The following is a 23,749-nucleotide window of genomic DNA, read 5'->3' as shown; positions in this document are numbered from 1 at the left end:
CATTTCTTATTTTTTTTATTTATTTTTTATCAAATTATTTGATTTATTATTTTACATAGTAAACTAAAAATAGTATTACTATTTTCTGTTATTTTTAAAGTTAAACTCTGATCGATTAACACTTTTTGCTCTATTTTTTTCTATATGATTTTTACTTCTTAAAAATGGCTATAAGTTAAGAAAAAGTATTTTATACATATATGATTAGGGTTGTAAACAAGTCAAGTTGCCCTTGTAATCTTTTGTAAATACTATAACCACATCTAAGCCAACATTCAGACCCGCTCCACAAAGGTGATGCTGCTACAGCCCACAGCCAGTTCCCGGATGAAGTCAAATAGCAAGAATGATTTCTAAATTCATTGTAAACAAACCTGGAAAACAAGAATAGGGGCATGGGGATTGGGCAATGCACTGAGAGTAGGGGAGCATGCCAGCAAGTCTTTTGTCCATATTGGATGAGAGATTTCCCCTAGAGCCTTTAGGGGGGAATCATTATAGACTCAACCAAGGACATTTTCTTCAGATATTTTTTTTAATGGAATCTGGTACAGCAATCCTGTCGGGGAACATTGGAATTGTGTTATATTAAGGGTGGGTGTAGAATGGATGGGGATGACCACCGTTTTCAAACCCCAAAGATTGCTGAATGATTGCATTGGGGCCTACTGATTAAACAAACTCAAAATTGTCTGTGTAAATTGATGCAGCTGCACATGGTTTTCAGAGAGAGTGAGAGAGACCATGTTTTTCCAATTTCAACAGGAGGGGACAAGCCATGCTTCTTAATCAGTGAAATGGGACACTACACAATAATATCAGTCTCGCCCCAGAGGATGGATCTGAGAAATTAACAGCTTTAACATAGAATCCTAGTTTATTCATTTCCCAGAACAAGGTAATTCAGAAACAAACCAAGAGATGAAGAGGAACAGAGGGAGATGTGATATGTGAATGAGCCAATAACATCATCACATTTGTCATTGCCATTGTTGTGCTCTCTTGCTCACGTATATGATAATTCTGCCTGGAGAATCAACTGCTTGACCATGTGATGCCGAATCAAGTCTACATATATTATAGCAAGGTGGCTTGACTTGTAGGCTATGACACAACAATAGACATGGACAACCATTAATTATACATCCTATACCGCTCCTTGCTTCATGAAACCTGGGCAAATTGCATTTAAACAAACAAATCTGTCAGTCGTAATGAATTAAAAACAAAACATTTGCATCTTATCTGTATATTAATTCGACATTTTGCCCATATAATCTCTACTTATCCACTTAGAAATACCAGAAACCAGCACCGAGATTCACAGCAGGGCTGCTAGATATCTTTGAAACCCGTACGTGTAGGTGATTGTTCAAAATCATCATGCATTTTAAACTATGGATAACTAATTCGGCCAGTCACCAAATCATACCATGAATTAATCCTGTCTCAAGTTGAGCCGCAAGGAATCTTTTACAGCCTGACAAATTGGCTGGCATGTCGCCCAACTCCCACAGATCCTAAAAAGTCTACTTCTAGACTTCTTCGCTCTTCCATATTAATCAAATCCTCATCCCTGTTATACTGATGAGATATCTCCCTGCTATATAAACTAGCAACCAAAGCAAGTCAAGCAGGCATCTGCAATCCTCATTCATCAAACATCTAAAGTAGGAGCTGCTCAAAGAAGGTGAAGATACCCTCAGTCTGCAATCATGAACAACAAGGTGAGAGATGTTCCAGTCAGTGCAGTTCGCAGGAGTCCCAGGGGCACAAGACCTATTCCAAAGAGGGGCCAGATAAAGTCAAGAATAGCAGCAAATGCTTTTCACTCCATTGTCTCTGTGCTATCTAAAGCCACTCCACAGCGCCATGATTCCCACAGGAAAACATACTTGAGGGAGGCCTAGAACTTTATAATCAGTGATCACATTAAAGATTGTATTACAATTAACTTATTAATGTCTTACAGCAATTTTCTTCTTCTCCTTTTTCATCTTTTCTCGCTTGTAGTCAGGTTTTAGTTAAATTCTCTGCTTCCATTCAATAGAATTCAGTCATCAAAAACCAAAGGTTCATAACACACACCTAAAGATAACATGAGATTTACCCACTTAAATTCCATGACCGGTGTGAATGATGCATTTGGAGATAAAATCAAATTTCTTTCTTTATTTTTTTTTTTGAAAAAAATTCAAATCCAACCCACATAACAATGCAACTGACACGCCCTGATCCTTAAGCTGGCAAAGTTGATAAAAGATAAGGCCTTCCCATAAAAGAGCAGAGAACATAAACACCATAAAATCTTTAACTCAGTTGTTTGCACCTTTATTACAAGCACTTATTTTGTCTTCCAGAGTTCAAGTAGAATGCTTATGTCAAATGCAATAAATTGTATGAGTAAGTGGATTTTATAAACCAGCCTGATTAGAGAATGAATATTGGTGCTAACGTAGTTAAGGAAATGAAAGGCACAGACCAAGTGCACCTATATTCTTGGTTGCAATATAAATGATATTGAATCCTCTTCATTGGTCATAAATCCCATAGAAAAGTACCATCATGTTCAACTATTTGTGAAGCTTGCATATGTTCATACAACTTTGTCAGCTCCAAAAATATTTCTTTATGCTCAGGGTGCAACAGGTTATCAGCAAAAAAGTGATGCATGGATCCTTTTACTTGAATCCAACTAGAACCAGGTTCCTTGCAGAGTAGTTTTTCCTTCATTTCTCTTCTCAATTTTCTGACAGCATTCCACATACCAGCTGAAGCACAGAGATTTGAAAGAAGAACATAGGCAGATTCATTATTAGGCTGCAGTTCAAGAAGTTTGCTTGCTGCAATTCTTCCCATGTCAACATTTCCATGGATGCTGCATGCTGATAGAAGAATCTGCCATATACGAGCATCTGGTCCAATAGGCATTTGATCTATGGTCCTCTTTGCATCTTCTAGTAGTCCTACTCGGCCAAGCAGATCAATCATGCAAGCGTAATGCTCTAAATGTGGGATTAAACCATGACACTCGACCATAGAGTTCATGTAATATTGTGCTTCTAGCACTAGCCCCGTATGGCAGCATGAAGTAAGAACTCCAAGGTAAGTTATCTCATCTGGTTTGATTCCACATTCAGTCATTTTATCATAAAGCTCAAAAGCCTCACTATAACAACCATGCTGAGCATATCCTGTTATCATTGCATTCCATGCAGCCAAGTTGTCCATCGATGCATATCTAAAGGCCTTCTCTGCGTCACCTATGCTTCCACACTTACAGTAGAGGTCAATAACAGCAGTCTCAACAAAGCAATCATGATGAAATCCAGATTTAAGAGCGAGGGAGTGAATCCCTCTTCCCTGTTCCAGATCTGTCATAGCACTGCAAGCTTTAAGAATGATGCTAAAAGTTTTGCTGTCTACTTCAAGGATTGAACCCACTGTGTTTCGGAAGAAATCTAGACTATCAACATGACAGTCAGCATTGACCAAAGTACTCAGCATTGCATTAAGGTGCATGACACTTATATTATTAATTTCAGAAAAAACCCTTCTTGATTCATCAGTGGTGCCGCATCTCCCATATGTTGTTATCAAGCAAGACATGATATAATTGTCAAACATAAATCCACATTTAACCATATATGAATGTATCTGCATTCCAAGGTGCAAAGAATTTGAGTCAGATACTGCTTCAAGAATGCTAGCAAGAGTGTAACAATTCACTTCTACGTTAAAATCACGCATATTAGAGAACATCTCAAGAGCCAGACTAAAAAATCCATTATCCAAATACCCAGCAATCAGTGAATTCCAAGAAACAGAATCCGGAGAAACCATATCATCAAAAATGCGCCTCGCATCATCCATTTCCCCACATTTACCATACAAAGAAATGAATGCATTGCCAACACAAACCACCTTCAACAACCCTTCCTTTTGACAAACTGCTTGGATTTGCTTCCCTAAACTTAACATCTCCTCTCCTGCAACAGCAGATAAAACATTGATAATTGTATACTCATTAACTCCCAAACCGTTGCGTTGTAAACATGTAAACAATCCAAAAGCTTCCAAACCATCAAAAGCAGCTCCTATCCTTTCTGTCCATGAGACAATATCTGGATCAGTAATTTCATCAAACATCTTAACAGCTTCCGTTTTACTTCCACATCTAGAATACATGCCCATGACAGCATTATTAAAATGAAGCGAACCACCAAACAAAAATCCCAACTTTAAACCAATCCCATGAACCTGTTGCCCTTCTTTCTCATCAAACAATCCACTGATCACACCAGTCAAGCTAAACTCATTCAATTCAAACCCCAAATCCCTCATTTCCACAAAAAAGTCTCTACCCTTGTCAAATTCCCCATTCCAAAAACACCCACAAATCATAGCCGTAAAAACAACATTATCAACATCCAAACACTCCCTGAAACACTTCTCAGCTGAAACCAAGTTCTCACTTTTTGCATAATTCTCAATCAACCCACTAACAACAAAAGCCCCATTTCCGAACCCCAATGTCAAACATACCCCATGCACAATCTCATTCTCTTCTAACCGCTCACATCCTTTAACTAAACCACTCAACGTGAACACGTCAGGCTTCAAACCCAATTGCCTCAATCCATTAAACAACTCAAAAACCGGTCCGGTTCGGCCAGACCGAGCGAACCCAGAAATGAGGGAGTTGAAAGAGACCGTATCAGGTTTTGGGGTGTCGAGAAAGAAGGAAAGGGCGCGTGAGAAGTCGGCGTGCTTGGAGAAGTGAGAGACGAGAGTGCTGCACAGGAAGGGGTTTAGAGAATGGCCTGATTTGATGAAATGAGAGTAGATTTGGTCTGTGAGGAGTGGAAAGTGATAAGACAGGGAAATCCTGAGAGCTTGTGGATGGAGGTTTTGGGTTATCAGGGCTTTGATGGAGGGTTCGTGGCGGGAGAGAATTAAAGTTAGTCTCTTCATGCATGTTGGAGTCTAGACTCTTGGCTGTCCTAGTGCTTCCAGGGCAGGGGTTTATGAGAGGTTTAAAGAATAAATAAATAAAGACGGAATATGGGTTAAATAAATTAATTAATTAAGCTTGGGAGGAAATAACGTTAATAATTACTATTACTATTTTTATATCCTACTAAACTTAAAATGAAATATTGATGATTATTATTATTGTTTATATATCAATTATATGTTTATACTTACATGTCTTAAGTTTTACCTAAAAGTTGACTTGTCAAAATGGACTTAACCCATTAAATCAATTCATTTTTTATTGAATATGAAGTTAAGTTTGAAAATTTAGGTTTATATAAAAATTAAGCCTAAATGGGTCAGTCCATCGTATTAATGAGTTGGGGTGGGTTGGGTCGGGTTAGCTATGTGGGTTAAAAAATAATAATTTTAATTAATTTAATTAATTTATATATTTAATTATATAAAATTAATAATTTATTATTTATTATTTATTTTATATATTTTAATTTTTTTAATTTTTACTTGTCAAATTAATAATTTTAATTTATATTAAAATTTATTATCTTTTTTTATGACAATAAATATTATATAATAAATTGATAATAATTCAGATATTGAGACATAATTACTGTTTAAATAAGATTTAAATATTTTACTTGAAGATGAGGATTGAGGAAGGTATAAATGAGTTTTAAAGTTTCTATTATTTGGTTATATACTTATGTTTATGGGATGATAGTTGTGTTAAAAATTTAAATTTTATTTATGTAATTTATTTGTTTATTTATATTTAGTGTAATTTATTTGTTTGTAATATATTTTTATTATTCAATTTATGAATTAAATTATGAAACAATTTTATTGATAAAAAATTTATTAAGTAGAATTTAAAAAATAAATTTTAAAAAAAAAAAATAAGCTGACTCAACCTGACTCATGGACTAATAAAAGATGAGTTGAATTGAAGTTTTGATGACCCGTATAAAAAATGAGCTGACCCAACCCAATTCATATTTTCTCAATCCACAAGAGCATTGGCCAAATTAAACTGGGCTAACCTATATTGACACTTCTACCTAAAAGTTGTTTATATTTGGTAAATGGGAATGATTTGTAATAGGCTATATATTTATTCTAATTTTTATTAAAATTAGAAAGATATTAATATTGTGATTAAAATTAGTATGAGCTGTGGCTGCTGAGATTAACCATAATCCAAAATTAAGCAGAATTGTCCAGCATGTCTTTTTATTTCATTTGAAGGAAAAAAAATTGTTAAAAAATGTTTGCAGTGTATTTCAATCGTTACCAGTTCTTTCTTAAGACAAAGGAGGACAGATCCATTTTTCTAACTTCCTTGCACTGCATCAAGTAAGCGGGGCTTGTCATGTTGGATCTAAAGTGGTCCAGTCCTTACCATATTAAACCGAACTAATCCACTGGTAGCCCCCCAAGTAAGCATGGTCCCATTCCAATATTTCCAGCCACTCCATGTACAAAGAATGGCTACTTTAAGGTTGATATCATGGTCCACATATGTTCAATGTAAAAGATATGCGTATAAATAAGTTTAAGATTTTACTGTAGGATTTATGACATTTAATTATACAATGATCCTGTTAAACTAGCTCTATTATTCATAAAAAAGAAAGCTTATTTTAATTTGAGTTTGTCTCAATCTTATATTTCTCACGAGAGTTTTACATTAATAAAAAAATATATTTATTTTTATACTATTTTATTATGGGTGTACATTTTTAATTTAAAAAATATACTTATAAAATGAAGAAAGAACATTATTTATAAATTTAAAATCCATGTCATCTCTTACTTTATGATATTGAGACTTTGGAAAGCATGGTTACAAGCGAAAACCAAATTAAAAAAAAGTCAATTGGACATAAAGCTTATAAATGATTTATGAGCTGGAAATAACTTTTGCAACCTTAAGCAAAAGCGGCCTCACAACCTCAATTGTTTTGGTGAACCTTTTTCCAATTTTCCTCATGATGGTGCAGTCCCCATCCTCTCATCATAAGCTACTTCTATTCTTTATCTAATGGACATGTCACAGCTTTTATTAATTTATTTTACAGCCAATTCTTTTATAATTATTTACATGACATGTGTTCTTCAAGAGAGAAATAGATAAATACTCCGCTTTCACTTGGTGCCAACAATGGCCGGGCTCAGATTTCATTACTTAATAAATATTCCTTTAAGGCATGCCTTACACATTTACTCTAATAATCCACGTGGCAGCTAGCTGATTCTCCTCTCAGCCGACCCCACCCCACAACAACCATCACTATCAACGTTAAAAAAAACATTCATCAAGAGCAACAGGACCATATGAAACGCAACCCGCTTCGATGCACGGTCCAGATTGCAGATTTGTACTTAAGTGGGAGCCGAATCACGTGTGCCGAATCGAAAGCGAAGGGCCCGACCCGACACCAGCCTTTTTCTGGCCTTTGCGAAATCTGAGGTGCTCTGCAAAATTTACAAATGTGGAGGTTAAAAAACAAAAAGTTCCACTTCTCAAGGCATGATGCAAGCCTTTATGTTGGACTGGCTTTTGGCCCATAATTATTACATCCATGAAATTCATTCCTTTTTTTTTAAGTGAAATGATTAAAATTGCTCAAGTTAGATAGGATTGGATTTTCACTATAATTGTAGGGTAGGATTACACAGCGTCCTCTTTGATCATGAAAGTACAAAAGCCCATTGCTAACAAATAACACACTCACTCATCACTTACTAATTTTGTTCATAAATTATATTAAATTCAATAATCTTTTAAATTAATGAGTCTAACTATAACATAGGTTCTTTTTTAATCAACCTAACTACAATCTTAATAGCTAACATTTAAACATTTACTTCAATTTTAATGTAACAAAAAAATAATTGAGGGAGTTTAACAAGTTGAAAAAAAAAACTTGTGAAAGGAAAGTGAAATCATGAAAAGATGGGAAATTGAAATTAAGAAGTATTTAAGAAACAAGCTAAGGAGTAAAAATAGGAAAAAAAAAAGAGTAAAGACACTGCATTTGGACAAAGAAATTCAAGATAAATGAACTAGCAAAATGCAGTATAATTCATATAAGGATAAATGAATATGTTATCTTTTTGTCATTTATCTTTTCGAAAACTTTTATTAAATTATTTATATTTGATCCAAGCATTTTACTCCTGTGTTTTTTTTTTTTAAATACATAACAAAATGAGAGAGAAATATAAAGTGAAAGTTTAATTAGGAAATTTAACAGAACTTTTATACTTTCATTATTTTATGTGGCAACAACTCCTTAGTGAGGTATAAAGACGAGGTAGCAGTAGGGGTAGACAAATTTGGTTCTCTATTAAATATCTTCCCATTAGATAGAGAGAGAGAGAACATGAGCAATTTCCCTTTCAGCACGATGTCTCCTTAGCCAAAAAAGTAAAATACAATGAAAAAAAATTGAAGGGTTTGTTTTATCTTTTCCAAACTAGGCTTCCAGGCCCCAAGCCATCGTAGCTAAGCTCTCAGTTCTTTTTGCCTTACTTGGGAGCGAGGTTGGTTGTTCTTGGACTCTTGCCTAAATTGGTCCATACACCACCTTACCTTGTCTCCAAAGAATATTTCCCTTCATAATCTAATAAAGTCTATCACTTTTGCTATTTGACTCTTTGATTAACCTAACCATAGAAAATCCATAATCAGGAACTCGGAAACACCTCTCTGGAAACTTTTTCCCATATTAAAAAGTCTTAGTGGAATTGAGCTGGTGTAGACTTGTAGAAATAATGAACAAGTTAGTTAAAAGAAAGGACAATTGACATAAAGCTTTCCCAATCATTTCTGAGCTGCAGTTTGGAGCAGGACGACGCCCAGTCTATTTTTATAAAGGATTTTCAGTACCATGGGTCGACCTAAGGCCAACAAAATATGATTCCAGTTCTTCAGATTCCTCCTCCATTAACTCACTACCTCTTCATTTAACTCAGGGCGTTAGGATTTAGGACGGTTTAGATCAACTAAGTAGAAATTTCTGAACAAGTACCCAAAGAATTATAAGGTCCAGCTAATCCAAATGGTCCTCTTACTCACGCGGGATTGAGAAATCATTGCCTCTATATGAATCCCGCAAAACAATGAACCGGTCTGCTTCAATTATTTCGATGCTCTATGGGGTAGTTGGCCCTTGACAAACTCGACCAAACCGACACATTTTAATTATCCTTAATTCAAAGGTTTGTCCATGTAAAATTATTAGGTCACCCCTACCCTCTTTGAAGGGTGTAATTCATATTTTATACCCTTTATATGAAAAAACAAACAAACAAAAGACAACGGAGAGCAAAAAGACAGTGCTATAATTAATTGCATTAAGGTAAAAAATTTGATTACTCTTTGTACTATTATTTTGTGGTAAGGTAAAGGTCAAATTACAAATGTCATACATTGGAGTGAGTCGTGGACTGAGAGTGTGAATAAATAAAAGCCACATCATATCCTTAAGAAAAAGTAAACCCATGTCAGTTTACCTTTGGCATAGTATTTAACTATTTCCATCATCGTGATGTAAGTAAAATTAAATAAAACTTGATGGTAAATTGATGAATCATTTTCCCCATGTACAATGGAAAAGGGATTTGCTTAATTAGATAATTCCTTTTTCTTTTTGCTAAATATGTATAAGATAAACAATTATATCTTTGCAACAAAGTTTTGGCATCCTTGAGATAGGTTTTCCTTATTCCAAATCAGATCATGGTCAGTTACGCAAACAATCTTTTTCTCTTTATATCCCGTTGTGTTCCATCTAAACTTATACTCTTTCATTGAGCATGTCGATGGCTTTAGTTACTATCTATTGAGCTATGAAGATTGAGTTTCTTTGAGACAAAGAAGGGAATTCCGTGCAATCTCACTGTGATAAAGAGAAAGGATCAAATGCAAAAAATACAAGGCAAAGAAAGAAGAGAGAAAGAGCTCCCCAAACTTGGGTCTGATCTGTTTTTGCTTTCTCTTTTTGGTATTAGTATAATTTTTTTTTCCTCTTATCAACAAGCCGGTGGAATTCCCATCACCCAAAAACACAAGACAAAACAAAGGAAATTCCAGAAAACAAAACCGTTAAATGCATATTGCTGGTTGCCTCTGCAAATCAACCCCATTTTTGTTTTTGTTCTTCATCTTGCTCTTCGCTTCTTATGGCTTGAAATCGCAGCAAAATCTCTCTTTTGGAATTCATCTTCTCCTTTCTTATCTGACCAGCAATTCTCCATCACGAAAAATATAGGACAAGAGAGATAGAAAATTTCTCCATAAACAAAACGTTAACGCATCTTGCTAAGAGTCTGTGCACGTAAATTCAATTCAAGCTTTGTTCTTTTGTTGCAGTTCTTGCTTTTATTTTTGGCCTGAGATGACAGTGATGAACAAACCCTGCAAATTACCCGCGTTTTGGCCCATAAATTTCCCCTGTTTTTTCTGTAGCCAATTGTCGGCTGATACGTGTTATTTCCCGCCTTGGGAAAACAAGGTGGGGTCACCTGCAAAATGTAGGACCACATCACCACAATCTAACTCGCTCACATGATTCTACAAATCTCAGTGAACGACACCCAAACAAAAAAAATTCTCTTTCACACAAAAAAAAAAAACTTAAATATATTTATTTGCTCGGGGTAGTTTCCATTCAGGGGTGGTTTGTAACCTGGCAACAATGCAAGCTACAACAATGCAAGCTATCACCTTTACTTCTCTGAAACAAGTCACCTCCTTTTCTTTTCATGTTCTCCATCTTCTTCACTTGTCTCCCATCTTGTCCTGAATCCCAAATTTCATTTTGATTTTCCTTTCTGGGAACATTCTGATCTTTGAAACTAGAAACATTTACTTTATTCTCTTGCCAGATTTAACAAATCCTCCCACACTTTAGGTTCTCCCAACGAAATCTAACAACACATGCAAAAGAAAAGAATCTGTAATTGTTGAACAGTGCTAAAAAAAGAAAGAAAGAAAGGAAAACAAAATGAAAGACAGCAAGAAAGATTCAGAGAAAGTGGTGTGGGATCAGATTCAGATGAGAAGCGCATCAGGCAACCCGCTTGTTCCTGGACCCTCAGCTCGACCCATTCCCAAGCTCATGGTCTGGTTAATTCTCTTCGTTTCGGTTACCTACGTTATGTACACTCTCAAGCTCTTAGCAACTTCAGCTCAACAAACGTGTGACGACTCCCCATTTACTGCAACTCTCCATCGCTCTTCACACTTTCCCAACAAAACAAGCTTGACATCTCCTCACTTGATTCTCAATCAAACGGCTGTGACAACGACACGCCATCCCCATCGAGATGTCCGAGAAAAACCAGTGGTAGTACAAATGCAAAGGACTCCACCCAAACCAAACCTGACTGAAATTCACGATGTGGTTTTTGGAATCGCAGCTTCTTCCAAGCTATGGCAGCAGAGGAAAGAGTACATCAAGATTTGGTACAAGCCAAACCAAATGCGAGGCGTAGTTTGGCTCGACGATCGCGTGAAATACTCCCCCGAAGACAAGGGAACCCTTCCACCAGTTCGAGTCTCCAGCGACACTTCCAACTTCGCTTACACGAACCGGCAAGGTCACCGGTCCGCGATTCGGATCTCGCGGATCGTGACGGAGACGTTGAGGCTCAAGATGGATAACGTCAGGTGGTTCGTGATGGGTGACGACGACACCGTTTTTATTACGGATAATCTGGTTAGGATCTTAAGGAAATATGATCATACCCAGTATTATTACATAGGGAGCTTGTCGGAATCTCATATTCAGAACATTTTTTTCTCCTACGGCATGGCTTACGGCGGCGGCGGCTTCGCCATTAGCTACCCATTGGCTAAGGCTTTGGCAAAGATGCAAGACCGGTGTATTCAGAGATACCCCGGATTGTACGGCTCCGATGATCGAATGCAGGCTTGTATGGCTGAACTCGGTGTCCCACTCACTAAGGAACTCGGTTTCCACCAGGTCGGTGACTCACTTTTGTCACTTTTTGAGTTTCTAGCTTTTTCTGGTATGGTTTTTGTATTTTTTTTCTTTTACTAATATCATTGTTACTGGTATAAATATTTCTAATTATGATTTGGGGTAAGTGAATCTGGATTGTGTTTAATGCTACTGGTGTTTCATGAAGTTAATTGTAGTAACTAGTATGGAAAAAGCAGTGAGAGGGGATTCTTGCTTTCCCAATATGTTAAATTTCCGTTACGAGAATGAGATTAATGGGGAAGTTGTGGTTTTATTGACAGTAATTTTGGTGTATCGACCTTGGATGGGTGATTAGCTCGACGCTTGTTCTTCGTCCGTACCCGGGGGTCTTAGACGTAGGTGAGGGGTGGGACCCACGTGTTCGTAGGGTTTAGACCCGGTTTTGTCACATTTATGTTGTGTTTTGCTCAAGCGCCTATTTTAGTACGTGGCTGTCACGCTCCTTTGACTGAAAGATGGATCAGCATCAAGAGAGTGTGGCCCCTGTGGGTGGGAGAGACGTCGTGCCTGTTTTCAACTGGTGGAGCCTAGTGCAGCAATGTTTTTTTGCGGTGGCTTTATGATCCTAATAGTCAAGCTAATTATTGGCTACGCTTGTTGTTGGGGCTAAAATCTTATATCGTATTAACTGCTAAATACATGTTTAGCTCATAGCTCTACTAGATTAAAACTGTCATTTGACTAAATTACGAGATAGGACGTGATCCTTTTATCCAAGTGTGTGAGGTGATTGGTTTGAATTGGTATGATGAATTGAGTTTCTAGAATGTATATTATGTGTGAGGCCTGCATACCAACCCCATATATAATATCTGTGGAGCACGCGAGTCAGTTGTTTGTTTTGTGTGCATTTAGTAGATTGGATGTCATTGTCTATGAGGAAAGTGGCCTTACTGGTAAATTTTCAATTCCACTTAGGTGTTCATTGTTAATGCTGAAGCTGGATGCTTCATTGCAGGAACAACGTTTCCACTAACTTATAATGCTATGACTTTTTTACTTGAGAATTTGTCATTCAAAAACAATTGCTGATTCTATGTGTTTCTTGTTGGTTATATGGCAATCAGTATGACGTGTATGGGAACTTGTTTGGACTCCTTGCCGCACATCCTGTTACGCCATTGGCGTCACTGCATCACCTTGATGTCGTTGAGCCTATCTTCCCCAATGTGACCAGGGTTCAAGCCCTTCAGCGGCTTATGCTACCTTCGAAGCTGGATTCAGCAGGGATCATGCAGCAGTCCATCTGCTATGACAAAACTAAGAGTTGGACCATTTCAGTTTCATGGGGTTTTGCTGTTCAAATTTTTAGAGGAATCTTTTCACCTAGGGAGATGGAAATGCCATCGAGAACATTCTTGAATTGGTACAGGAGAGCAGATTACACGGCATATGCCTTCAACACTCGTCCTGTTAGCCGAAATCCATGCCAAAAACCTTTTGTGTTTTACATGTCAAGGGTGAGAATGGATTCTGAACTAAATCAGACTGTGAGTGAGTATGAGCGGCACCGTGTTCCTCACCCTCCCTGTAGATGGAAGATGGCTGATCCTGCTGAGCTTGACATGGTGATTGTCAACAAGAAACCTGACCCACATCTATGGGATAGAGTAAGTTGCTTGAGCATCATATTGTTTTTTATTTTATTTGCGATTGTGCATAAACAAGTTCAATTTGATCTCTAGTCAATCAAGTATCAAAAACTCATTGGTATAGTTTTATCTAGGGAAGGCTGTTCCTTATCACCTACCCTGGAGCTTTCTAACTTCTGAACTCAGTTATTTAGAAAGAGGGTAACCTATTTGTTTAAGTAAAAAATATATGACATGGCCTTCTGTCTTTTTGGCAGTCACCGAGAAGAAACTGTTGCAGGGTCATGGAATCAAAGGAGCAAGGAACCATGGTGGTGAATGTGGGTGTATGTAAGGATGGTGAGGTCAGTGAAATATAGTGATTGAAGTTGATTGTTTTAGGTTCTAGCTTCTTGTTTATCTTACTTTCATCCTTGATCACTGTCATTCCTAATTTTTTTCTTAATTTATCCCCCAAGTCTCCAATTTTGTATCTGTCTGCAAGGGTAGAGACAGTGTCATTAGGGAAACAAAAAACAAAATGTTTGTTGTATAAACAAATTGCACTAGTCCATACAACTTTTATACATATCTTATTCTGGTATCACTCTTCTGTTTCTTTCTCAATGGGAGTACGGAATTATCTCATCCCCCACTGTGATCTATATCGCATGGCCATGGCAATAGGGCTTATTTAACAACATAAATGTCAAAGAGCATGCCTTGCTGAAGCATCCAGCGACCAGAATCATTTCTTTAATGAACAAAACAAGTCAGTAACAAACAAAGAAGAATAGTAATAGTTTACGGATTAATGATGACGTGCTTCTTTGAAAAACAATAAATGATATGCTCATGCTGAAAGAGGAAGGAGACCAAAGAATATATCAAAGGAAACTATGCAAAGAGGCCTGTACTGGCCTGTAATGGTGCTCCTCAGAAGTCAACCGTTGCTCTTTGTGTTCACCTAAATTAAACAACTCACAACTCCCTGACTGTAACCCTGGTCCAAAGTTGAAGTACGCATGAAACAACAGCCAAGAAACTTGCAGCTAAAGTGTAACGTACACAGTTTCAAAATACGCTAACAGTACTCCCGTGATATTACTTCTGCGGCCCACGACCAGTTCATTACAGGAGATGAGGCCCACGCATAATGGAGGTCTGGTGTTTGTGGCAGTAACTGGTAGGAATTCATCCCGAGAGTACACACATAATTTTCCTTAAAAGTTCCTGGGTTGTGCAGTACGTTTTCTGAATCTGAAGGGGAGAGTTAGGATCACAAGAGCAGTGAAGGCTGAGAGCTAGTAATGCAACACCATCATGTAAATTTTTGCTGTCATAAGTGAAGAACTGAATTGAAGGAATCAAGGCAAGGGGTACTTTGAGCTTGGAGGGGGTGGGACCATAACCATGGATGTAGTATCATCACTACTAGATCCTCAATCCAAGAAAAGCTCATCCTTTAGGCTTTAGCCTGAGGACATGGTCTTGTGACTCTATATTAATGATCATGCCCTGGAGAATCTGCAGTGGTCCATCTGCTCATTCTGAGGACCAGTGCAGTTTTCATTGTGTTTTTTTAATTTTTATTTATGCATTTTTAAATACTAATACTTAGGATGATCATATCTAATTGTCTTGTCCTATTGGGGCCTTGGGTCTTATATTAAAACCCAACATGACCAGGTCGCTATTTGATTATTTAATGTTTATTCAATGCTTATCCATGCTTCCAACTTCTAAGGGCCCCTTTTCAATTAAAATACATAGCAAAACGGGTCGTGTGCCATTCTAGAATTATTTATTTATTTTGATTTCCTTTAATATTCTAATACTATAATTCTTATAGTGAGAATGAAATCAAGAGTTCACTACCCATTGGAAATTCTCCTATCCTGAGTAGATCTTTGTTTTTTAAAAAAAGAACATTTGTCAAAGATTCTTACAATTTAGAATTTTTTCAAGGTTGCATATGATATTCCTGATTATGAATAATAAATTATTAGAGATTAAATTTATGACCAACTTGTTGATACTATAATACAAGGTGGAGGATTGTACAGCCATGTAACATTTCCTTTTACCAAAACATTCTCACATAGACATTGCAACATTTGACTGATGGCGATCTTTCCTCATGGAGGAGTTGTCAGAGAAATGAATGAGCTAATTCAATAGGCCTTGTAATTTACTTCCAAATTCCCCAAAACAAAAAGAGTAAAGTAAAGGGTGGTTTGGATGTAGACATGGATACGTCGTCGTTCTCTATTTGGAGTAGGTCCACACCGTTATAACGTATACAAGATTTGCCTATGAAGGCATTTTATTTTGGCTCAATCGCTAATCAAATCAAGTTTAGTGGAATGATCAGGCCAATTGGCCTTAAAAAAAGTGTCGGTGCCATCCCTAGCTGCAACGGCAACGAACGTGCCCAAAGTTTGATGACGTCGTTCAATGACAAGGTGACAAGAAGATAAAACCATGGAACCGACCGTAGGGAAGACTGTGGGGAGGTCCCACCCACCTGCAGATTGTTGGATTCCATGGATAGAGGGGGATACAGAAAAGGAAATGTCGTAGATCGAGCTGGCAGTACGGTGGGTCCACCGCAAATCAAATCATCAAATGGCTCATGATGCTAATGCTATTCTGTTCATGCCCTTCAACTCTTTTGTTGCTTAGTAAGCACTAGGTGCTGTGCTGGGCTCTTTTATTGGAGTTAAAAAGCAAATTTTTTTTTTAAAGAATGAAAACGCAATTTACTGAGAAATTATTTTACTGTTTCTTTTTATTTTATTTATTTTCTTTTATCAAAGAATAAATTTTAAGTTTATAAATAAAAATTTTTCTACGGGTTATTTTATTTAAAATATCAAAATAGAAGTAGATATGAATGATGGTGAATTTGTCTCTTTTATAACTGAAATAATCAATACAACAAAAATATTACAAATAAGTAAAAGAGCAGATAAGTAAGATTTTTATTTTATTAGATAAATATGTTTTTTAATTAAAAATATGAGTTGTAACACAATCACATACTACACATTTGTGACTTGAAAGTCATTATTTTCGTATTAACAATCACATCAATATCAACTTACAATGACATATTTATTTTTAATTTTATTTAATGTCGGTGGTTTCCTTTTCTCATATTCTTTTTTCCCCATTAATGTTGCTTTCTACATGTGAATAATAAATAGATAGTAATATAAACTTTCAGAAAAAGAAAAAGAGTGAAAAAGATGTTAAGGCCCAACATGTTTGACATGGTCTTGTCGACCATTTAGATTTTTCCTTGAAGGTCTCATCTCTTCTGTGTTTGGATCTATAACACAAACCCATGAAGTATTGGGCTTCTTGACCCAACATAGTGTGCCCAAAAGGCCCAAACAAGTCATTTATTTCTGAACCCAAAAGCCCAAAGTCTTTGGGGTTTCTTAGAAACTTGAAGTTGCAAAGTCATGTTAAAATTTATCAAAGGTAAATGACAAACTGAATCAACCGCCGGATTGAATGTCAGCCATTGGAATAATTATGAGGCAAAGTTGCAGTTTCATAGTATTTTCCTTTTCCTAAATAAAAATCTTCTGTTTGGGTAGGTGGCTTTGCATTAATCAATGCAAAAAGCACAGTACATGCAGCTGGGCAAATTAATGTGGTCCATCCTGAGTTTTGGTCCAACTGATAAGCCCATCACATGATCGTGGCGGACCTCAACCCCCTTCCCCACCGGAGGGATAAGAGATTTCGATTCGTCAAGAAATAAAGTGTTTTACTCTACTTGGCTTAATCATCTGGTGTAATTAATAATCCTTGGCCAAATGTTTCAATCGCCAAGTATTTTCCTCTTTTGGCTTTAAAGAATGCAAGATTTTACACTATGAACTTACATATATACACTCTGCTAGCTATTTGTTGCATGCACCATGTTCTAACTTACATTAATGCACTCTCCCCTCTCGTACAATGTTTAGGTAAAAGCTTATCAACAATTATTAGACAGAAAGGTGGAAAAAGAAACAGTTTTATAAACAATAGAATCAATAAGTTGTTTAATCCAACATGGCAAATGGCGCATGCACAATGAGAAGAACAAAGCTCGCACAGAATTTCCTGTTGGAGAACCTTCAACAAGAATATAATATATACCAAGTTGGCAGACAAGTTGAAGGATGAGGGAACATAATGGGAAAAGCTTCTATTGCTTTTGCATAAATTAACCCCTTTATCTATGGTAATCATAGGCTCAAAGTATATAAATATATACACATATATAGCTAGGTAGTTGAGGAAATGGTGCATTTAATTCCATTGTCAGCAACATTTCAATCGAAGCCTAGGCTGCCGGACACCAAATCCCAGTTCAACCTAACTAGGTTATTTATATGGGACATGCATGGAAGCATATATGAAATAATGGTAGAAATGTTTGACAAAGAACTGCTGCATGCATTCAGAGTCTTAAATAAAACCCAAATATATACACTTACTGGCAGAGTTTACCGGGGCCGGCTTTAACCACACCTGCACTCAAATGATCTTCATTTTTGGGACATTGAAACCCCTTGGCAATCCATGAGAGAGGACAAAGGTGGGATGTTTTGGCATGCCTTTGAACTGTGACAGGTTGACAGATAGCTATGGATTTATATGACATTATTCCCCTCTCAGAGAATTCGAAAGATTCCTTTAAATTTTGAGAAAGAAAGAAAAAAGCAAGAATATTCTATCAGCAAAGAACAGGAATTGAAGTCTGTCCTTGTCAGTTGCAAATATCCCTCCAAAGTATGTGTTTGAACTGTGACTGCAGAAATTATACTAACACGATATCTTTAATACGTTTGTAACCCTCATTATTTGCAGCCCTAGAACACACAGGAGAACAACTAAAACAGGTCATAAAAGAATATCAAGGTTTATTCCTTACTTAAAATCCCAGCAACCGCCATGACCATTTGAAGGTAAAGAAGGAAAACATGGAGTCTCTTTTTTTTCCCAAAACAAACCATGGGAAGAATAATGCTTTTTCAGGATGTCACCTTCACGTGAAAAGGCAAGTTAGGCATGCGTTTTTTATCATTAGTTTTGCTCACAATTTACAAGAATGATATTAAAACTTTTTATTTATTTTGAAAGGTTATTAAGCCAAATGATTAAAACATTATGCGGCACATCAATATTGCAGTCATTATTAACTATTACATGCATGCAATCACTGGAATGGTACTGACCCATTCTTTTCCTTGTTCTCACTTTTAATAAATGAGCATTTATGGCATGCATTGGGTGATTAGATGCATCTAGTTATGTTAGGTTAATACCCCATGCTTTTAGTAGATTACTTTGCCTATTTTGTTTAAGCCTATATTAAGCAAGATAGAGGGGTGTACTTGTTATTTAGGGCATAATCTTGACGCAATAAATTCTTCCTCTATTATTAAAACCGTTGTCAGATATCTAGCTATGAATTGTAGACCACAACTAAAAATAGATTCTGGAATTGGGTTTATTTGCTGTGTAGGAGTTATAATTAAATGATGGGAATTCATTCGGGGCTCTTCAATTAATTAACCTTTTTGCAAAACTTGTTTCTGAACAATGGAAGAAGAAGAAGAAAAAAGAGAGACAATCCTAGAGGGAAAAACCTAATAGCTTGTTCACACTATCTAAAAAGGAAGTTAGTGAAGGCACCTTTACATTGGCAAAAGCATGAGCATAAACCATGCCAAAGTTGACAAATCATAAAGCAGGCAATTCTCATGGACATGAAATATCATCTTCAGGAAGATGAATTAGGGACCACAGCAATTGAAACGATCACGATATCTTGTAAATTCTTATGGGGGAATTGTCTTAATCTCCAAAACTAAGGACCCCCAACCAAATTGTGTTGCTAAATTAATTTGTCTTTATAGAAAAGGGAAAAAAAGAAAAAATATCTAGATGAGCCCCAAAAGAAAATATTCAAAGTTTCAATTGAAACAAGAACCACAAACGACTCAATCACTTAGCTTGGGCAGAGAGAGAGAGAGATAGAGGGAGAAAGGGCCTAACAACTGATATGATAGGTTAAAGTTTTGGCAAAAACAGATTCCACCCAGAAGAGTAAAGAAATATCTGTATAACCCTTGCATCAATAACTGGCAAATCCCAAATTAGACTTGCAGTAAATAAACATATGTTCTTCCAATTGAAAACGAGCTACCAGCCATTGAACTGATGTTCATAGTATAACTAAATTAACAAGTGTAGCTTTACGTATATAGATATTTTATATGTATTCAGTATTTATCTATGCCGCCTAAGCTATTTATCTACCATATTACCATCCTTTGATGAGAATAATGAACCCCACCAACAATTTGATTGAGCCTTTTTTTTTTCTTTCTTTCTTTCTTTCTTTGTTTTTCCCCCTTCTATCCAGCCAAATCATGAAGCAACTGTGCCCCCATCAAGTTCCTATAAGGCAAATGCTGTCCCTCACCATCTAAAAGTGAGTACTGAACTTGTTGACAATCTTCAATGTGGTCTCTAGGGTAAAAGAGAGAACTTTGAGATGCGGGTGAGAAGGCCAAGCTCACCCCAGTCCCACCATGCTGTTGCAACCCTAACGTCAATGACACACCGCCGCCATTGAAATTTTGGTTGGCATTGTCACTCCCATAAGATACCCCACCCGCCGTGTGATGACTGTAGGAAGAGAAGTCCAACTCCATGGCACCGTAGGTTCCAAAATTTTGTGGCTGATGCGAGTGCTGGTTTTGAAGAGTTTTAGCACTTTTCGCATCATTTTTGTCTGGGTTAGTGACAATGGAAGACAGACATTCGGAATCGACTCGAACGAGCTGGTCCGGGGTGGGTTTCTGATCTGTGGGAGGGTTTTGATTAGGCCGGCCATTGTCGTCACCATCAGTAGCTCCATCCGAGGAGGCCATGTTGTTTTCGTGCTCTTTTATTTCTTCCAAGTACATTTCTTCCACCATTGGTTTCCATAGCCTCACTCTCGCATTAATGAACCAATTGGATACCTATTGGAAAACGAGTAAATACAAAAGGCATATCATATTATTATATAATATGATGAAATATAGTATAGTATAATATATTTTGGTATGATAGAAATACAATAATTGCATATGATTATAATAACCTAAGATCCCAACAAGATATGCTCCATTGATAATATAAATTAATTCATGGGGGCTGAATAAAAATATAGAGAGAGAGGGATGTGGACATGCCTGGCTTCTCGAGAGACCGGTTTGGCGGGCTAAGATATGTTTATCAACATCGCTTGGATACCTGCAAAAGTTTTGTCATGGAAATCACAGAGTTAGTATTGAAGCTTTGCAGCCATGGATAGTACTTTTGGAAACTTGTTCGTGAGGGAAAGATGGGTCCTAGATATATATGTTAACAGAATCAAATCCGCATAAAAATAACAGAGAGAAGCTGACCAAGCAAATATATATGGGGAAAGAAGCTAAATGATTGAAGTAAGATGACAAAAATAAAATGTGGAATCTGAAAGGGGATGGGTAGAAACTAACAAGGACTACATTGCTTTTGCAAGCAAAATGATTGAGACTCAACATAAGAGAAACTTACTGGACTATAACAACTTGAAGAGTTGTTTTCTTTTCGTTAGTAGAAACCATTGGTTCCCTCACAAAATCTACTTTGTATTTTACGTATAAAAAACCTTGTACGTTGTAAAGAGAGAGGATGATAGGTGGAGAGAAAGAGAGATACTTACGGGTGAAGAAAATGCTCAAACAACCAAGCTCGAAGAACAGAAACAGATCTTTCTGGCAGGCCTCTCTGGGGTCTCCATGGATGACTCTCCATCATGCTCATCTGTTGAAAAGCCTTTTGTTGCCTCAAAGCTTGATCAAGGACCCTTAGCCTTGGTGTTTCGCCTCTCGTTGTGCCCGGTGCAACTGGGTCTTTTTCTCCCATGGCCTTCCTTGTAGCCTGAATCTGACTAACAATCCCATCCCTTAAGCATCTAAAATGCCTTGACATAGCCTTGGAGGCTAACGCTGAATACACTGATGCTGCGCCGGTGCCAGCCACAGCTTCGAAGGAAGATACCACGGCTTTCATTTGATCACAGTAGTGCCTGTATCTTCTGTCCACCTAAAGATACACATGAAGATAGAAAGGGAAAGGAGTGAGAGTTGAATTTTCTCTTCATACATGTTAACGAAAAGAAATGAGAGTTACAGCATGGAATACAAAGGCAGAGTAATAAGATGAAAAATAAGATGCCATGAAAAGAAAAGGAATAGAGGTTTCTGAAAGTTAATGAAAAGCAAAAATTGTCACGATGTGGGCATTTATGGGGAGGCCCCAAGTCACTAAATTAGTTCAAGAAACGAAATTTGGAGACCCCCATTTCAATCAACCACCCAGAAAATTTTCAAGACTTAATTTTTCATAATTTGGATAAAAGAAAAAACATGTTCCTTCGTTGAAAAGATGGGAAGTTGAAACTGAAACACTTATATCATACCTCTTCCAGCATTGAAAGCAGCTTGGTTTTTCTTTTCTGTAACTCAATGAAGTCAAGAGAATAAAGGGCTTGCTTCCTTGAAGAGCTAGCTCCATTCTCATCATCCCACTGTTTGGTCTTATGGATCTGCTTTTGCTTTGATGCATCGATTTGCTTTGTTCCAAGGCTGCAAAACTCATTCAAAAGTTCCTGGGCAGGACCCAAGTACTTTGAACTCCTGAGTTGGAACAGCCCTTGATGATGTAGATTTGCAGCTTTTCCCAGAAATCCGTCTTGGATCATTTGTTGTTGGTGTTGAATATTTACAGGCTTTCCAAAGAAACCATCTCTAGAACTTGAACCAATAAACCTCATATCATCTTGCTGATCATGATTGCTGTGACTGGTTTGTCTGAGTTCAAAAGACTGTAGCCCAATACTAGTAGGATTACTTGATGAAAGAGAGAGTGAAAGACCTTGACTTGGCCTCTCGTTTCCTTCACAAGGAAAAACACACCTCAAAGAAGAATCATCAACAAGCAACCTGTTCTCTTGCCAAGGAGCTGACTCAGGTCCAACAATTAGATTCTCTGTACTAGTTTCAGATATCCCAGTTGTGAACTCAGGTTTGTGGAATTCATGTTGATAGAAATCGCTTGTTGACTCACTGATTGTCTTCGAAGAAGAAGGACCAGGATTGGTTCCATGTTTGTTGAAGAACCCTTTCCACATGACCGTGTTGCTATCACCTTGTTGCTGTAGATTCTTTGAAAACCCTATCATCTCCATGCCTGTTGTCAAGTTGAAGATCTCTGAGTTGGATTCAAAGCTTTGGATCTGATTCACCAGATGGGTTTGCATGGTTGAGTTACCAGATGAAACATCTGAGTAACAAAAACCAGTTGATGAGACCATATTCCTTGATTTATCTTCACAGAGTTCTCTAGCCATGTAACCCAAATTAATTTTTTCTCTTCCTTTTGTTCCTTTGTTTATGCTTCTCGTTGCCCGCTAGCTTCTCAGATACTGATCAAAAGTTGATGCTGACTCTGCAACTACAATTGCATCAAGATTCACTCCAACAATGAAGGGAAGCCATAAACCCAGCTATTAAAGCACAGTTAAAAAAGCTCATAAACAAAAATCAATTTTTGTTAACAAAATTTATGAGACTTTAAAAGTTCCCTTTTGATCACACAAATAAACAAAAAGAGAAAACTTTGGTTTCATTTCTTCTTTTAGACCAAACTTAATGTATGAGAGAGAAAAGGGAGGCCTTACCAGTTATGGAACAAGTTGAAACTATGTTGTTAAAGAATCAACAGAAATGAACTTTTCTTAGCGGGAGATTGATGATGATGATGAAGAAGAAGAAAGAATTAGAAGGAAGATTATGAAGAAGGAGAAGGAGATTATGATGGTTGTGATGAGAGGAGCTAAGCCAAAGTGCGCCCACTCTCTGCCTTTTCTCTCAAACTTGTTCTCCTAAAAAAGCCAATATGGTGTGCCATGAAAATAGAACCTAGGCTGAAAGATCAGATATATCTTCCTTTGCAATAGAAGATCAGATATAGAGGTGATGATGACCCTTCTATGTAGCCATGATCAAAGTTTCTCATATGCCTCTCTCTCTCTCTCTCTCTCTCTCTCTCTCTCTCTCTCTC

At 37.0% G+C, this 23,749-nt stretch overlaps 3 protein-coding genes across 4 annotated transcripts; 1 reads left to right on the top strand and 2 right to left on the bottom strand.

Moving 5' to 3' along the window:
- Positions 2,277-5,001, bottom strand: LOC18606577 (pentatricopeptide repeat-containing protein At2g13600). The gene has a single exon (XM_007040269.2). It carries the CDS (start codon positions 4,972-4,974, stop codon positions 2,539-2,541), a length of 2,436 nt encoding a protein of 811 aa, XP_007040331.2. The 5' UTR covers positions 4,975-5,001; the 3' UTR covers positions 2,277-2,538.
- Positions 9,988-14,189, top strand: LOC18606575. Its single transcript, XM_007040267.2, has 3 exons — positions 9,988-11,990; positions 13,079-13,621; positions 13,861-14,189. The coding sequence occupies exons 1-3, from the start codon at positions 11,010-11,012 to the stop codon at positions 13,960-13,962; spliced, it is 1,626 nt and encodes a 541-aa protein (XP_007040329.2). The 5' UTR covers positions 9,988-11,009; the 3' UTR covers positions 13,963-14,189.
- Positions 19,685-23,749, bottom strand: LOC18606572 (homeobox protein BEL1 homolog). Of its 2 annotated transcripts, none has more exons than XM_007040261.2 (5): positions 23,367-23,749; positions 22,107-23,140; positions 21,348-21,730; positions 20,833-20,893; positions 19,685-20,619 (listed from the first exon to the last, which is right to left on the bottom strand). In XM_007040261.2, exons 2-5 carry the CDS (start codon positions 23,034-23,036, stop codon positions 20,008-20,010), a joined length of 1,986 nt encoding a protein of 661 aa, XP_007040323.2. In that variant the 5' UTR covers positions 23,037-23,140; positions 23,367-23,749; the 3' UTR covers positions 19,685-20,007. The 2 variants fall into 2 exon arrangements, with proteins under 2 accessions (XP_007040323.2, XP_007040324.2); XM_007040262.2 differs by having other exon boundaries at positions 22,107-23,134; positions 23,367-23,736.

The sequence above is a fragment of the Theobroma cacao genome, chromosome 3 (assembly GCF_000208745.1).
Source record: "Theobroma cacao cultivar B97-61/B2 chromosome 3, Criollo_cocoa_genome_V2, whole genome shotgun sequence".
Lineage (NCBI taxonomy): Eukaryota > Viridiplantae > Streptophyta > Magnoliopsida > Malvales > Malvaceae > Theobroma > Theobroma cacao.
This window is presented reverse-complemented; position numbering and strand designations above follow the sequence as displayed.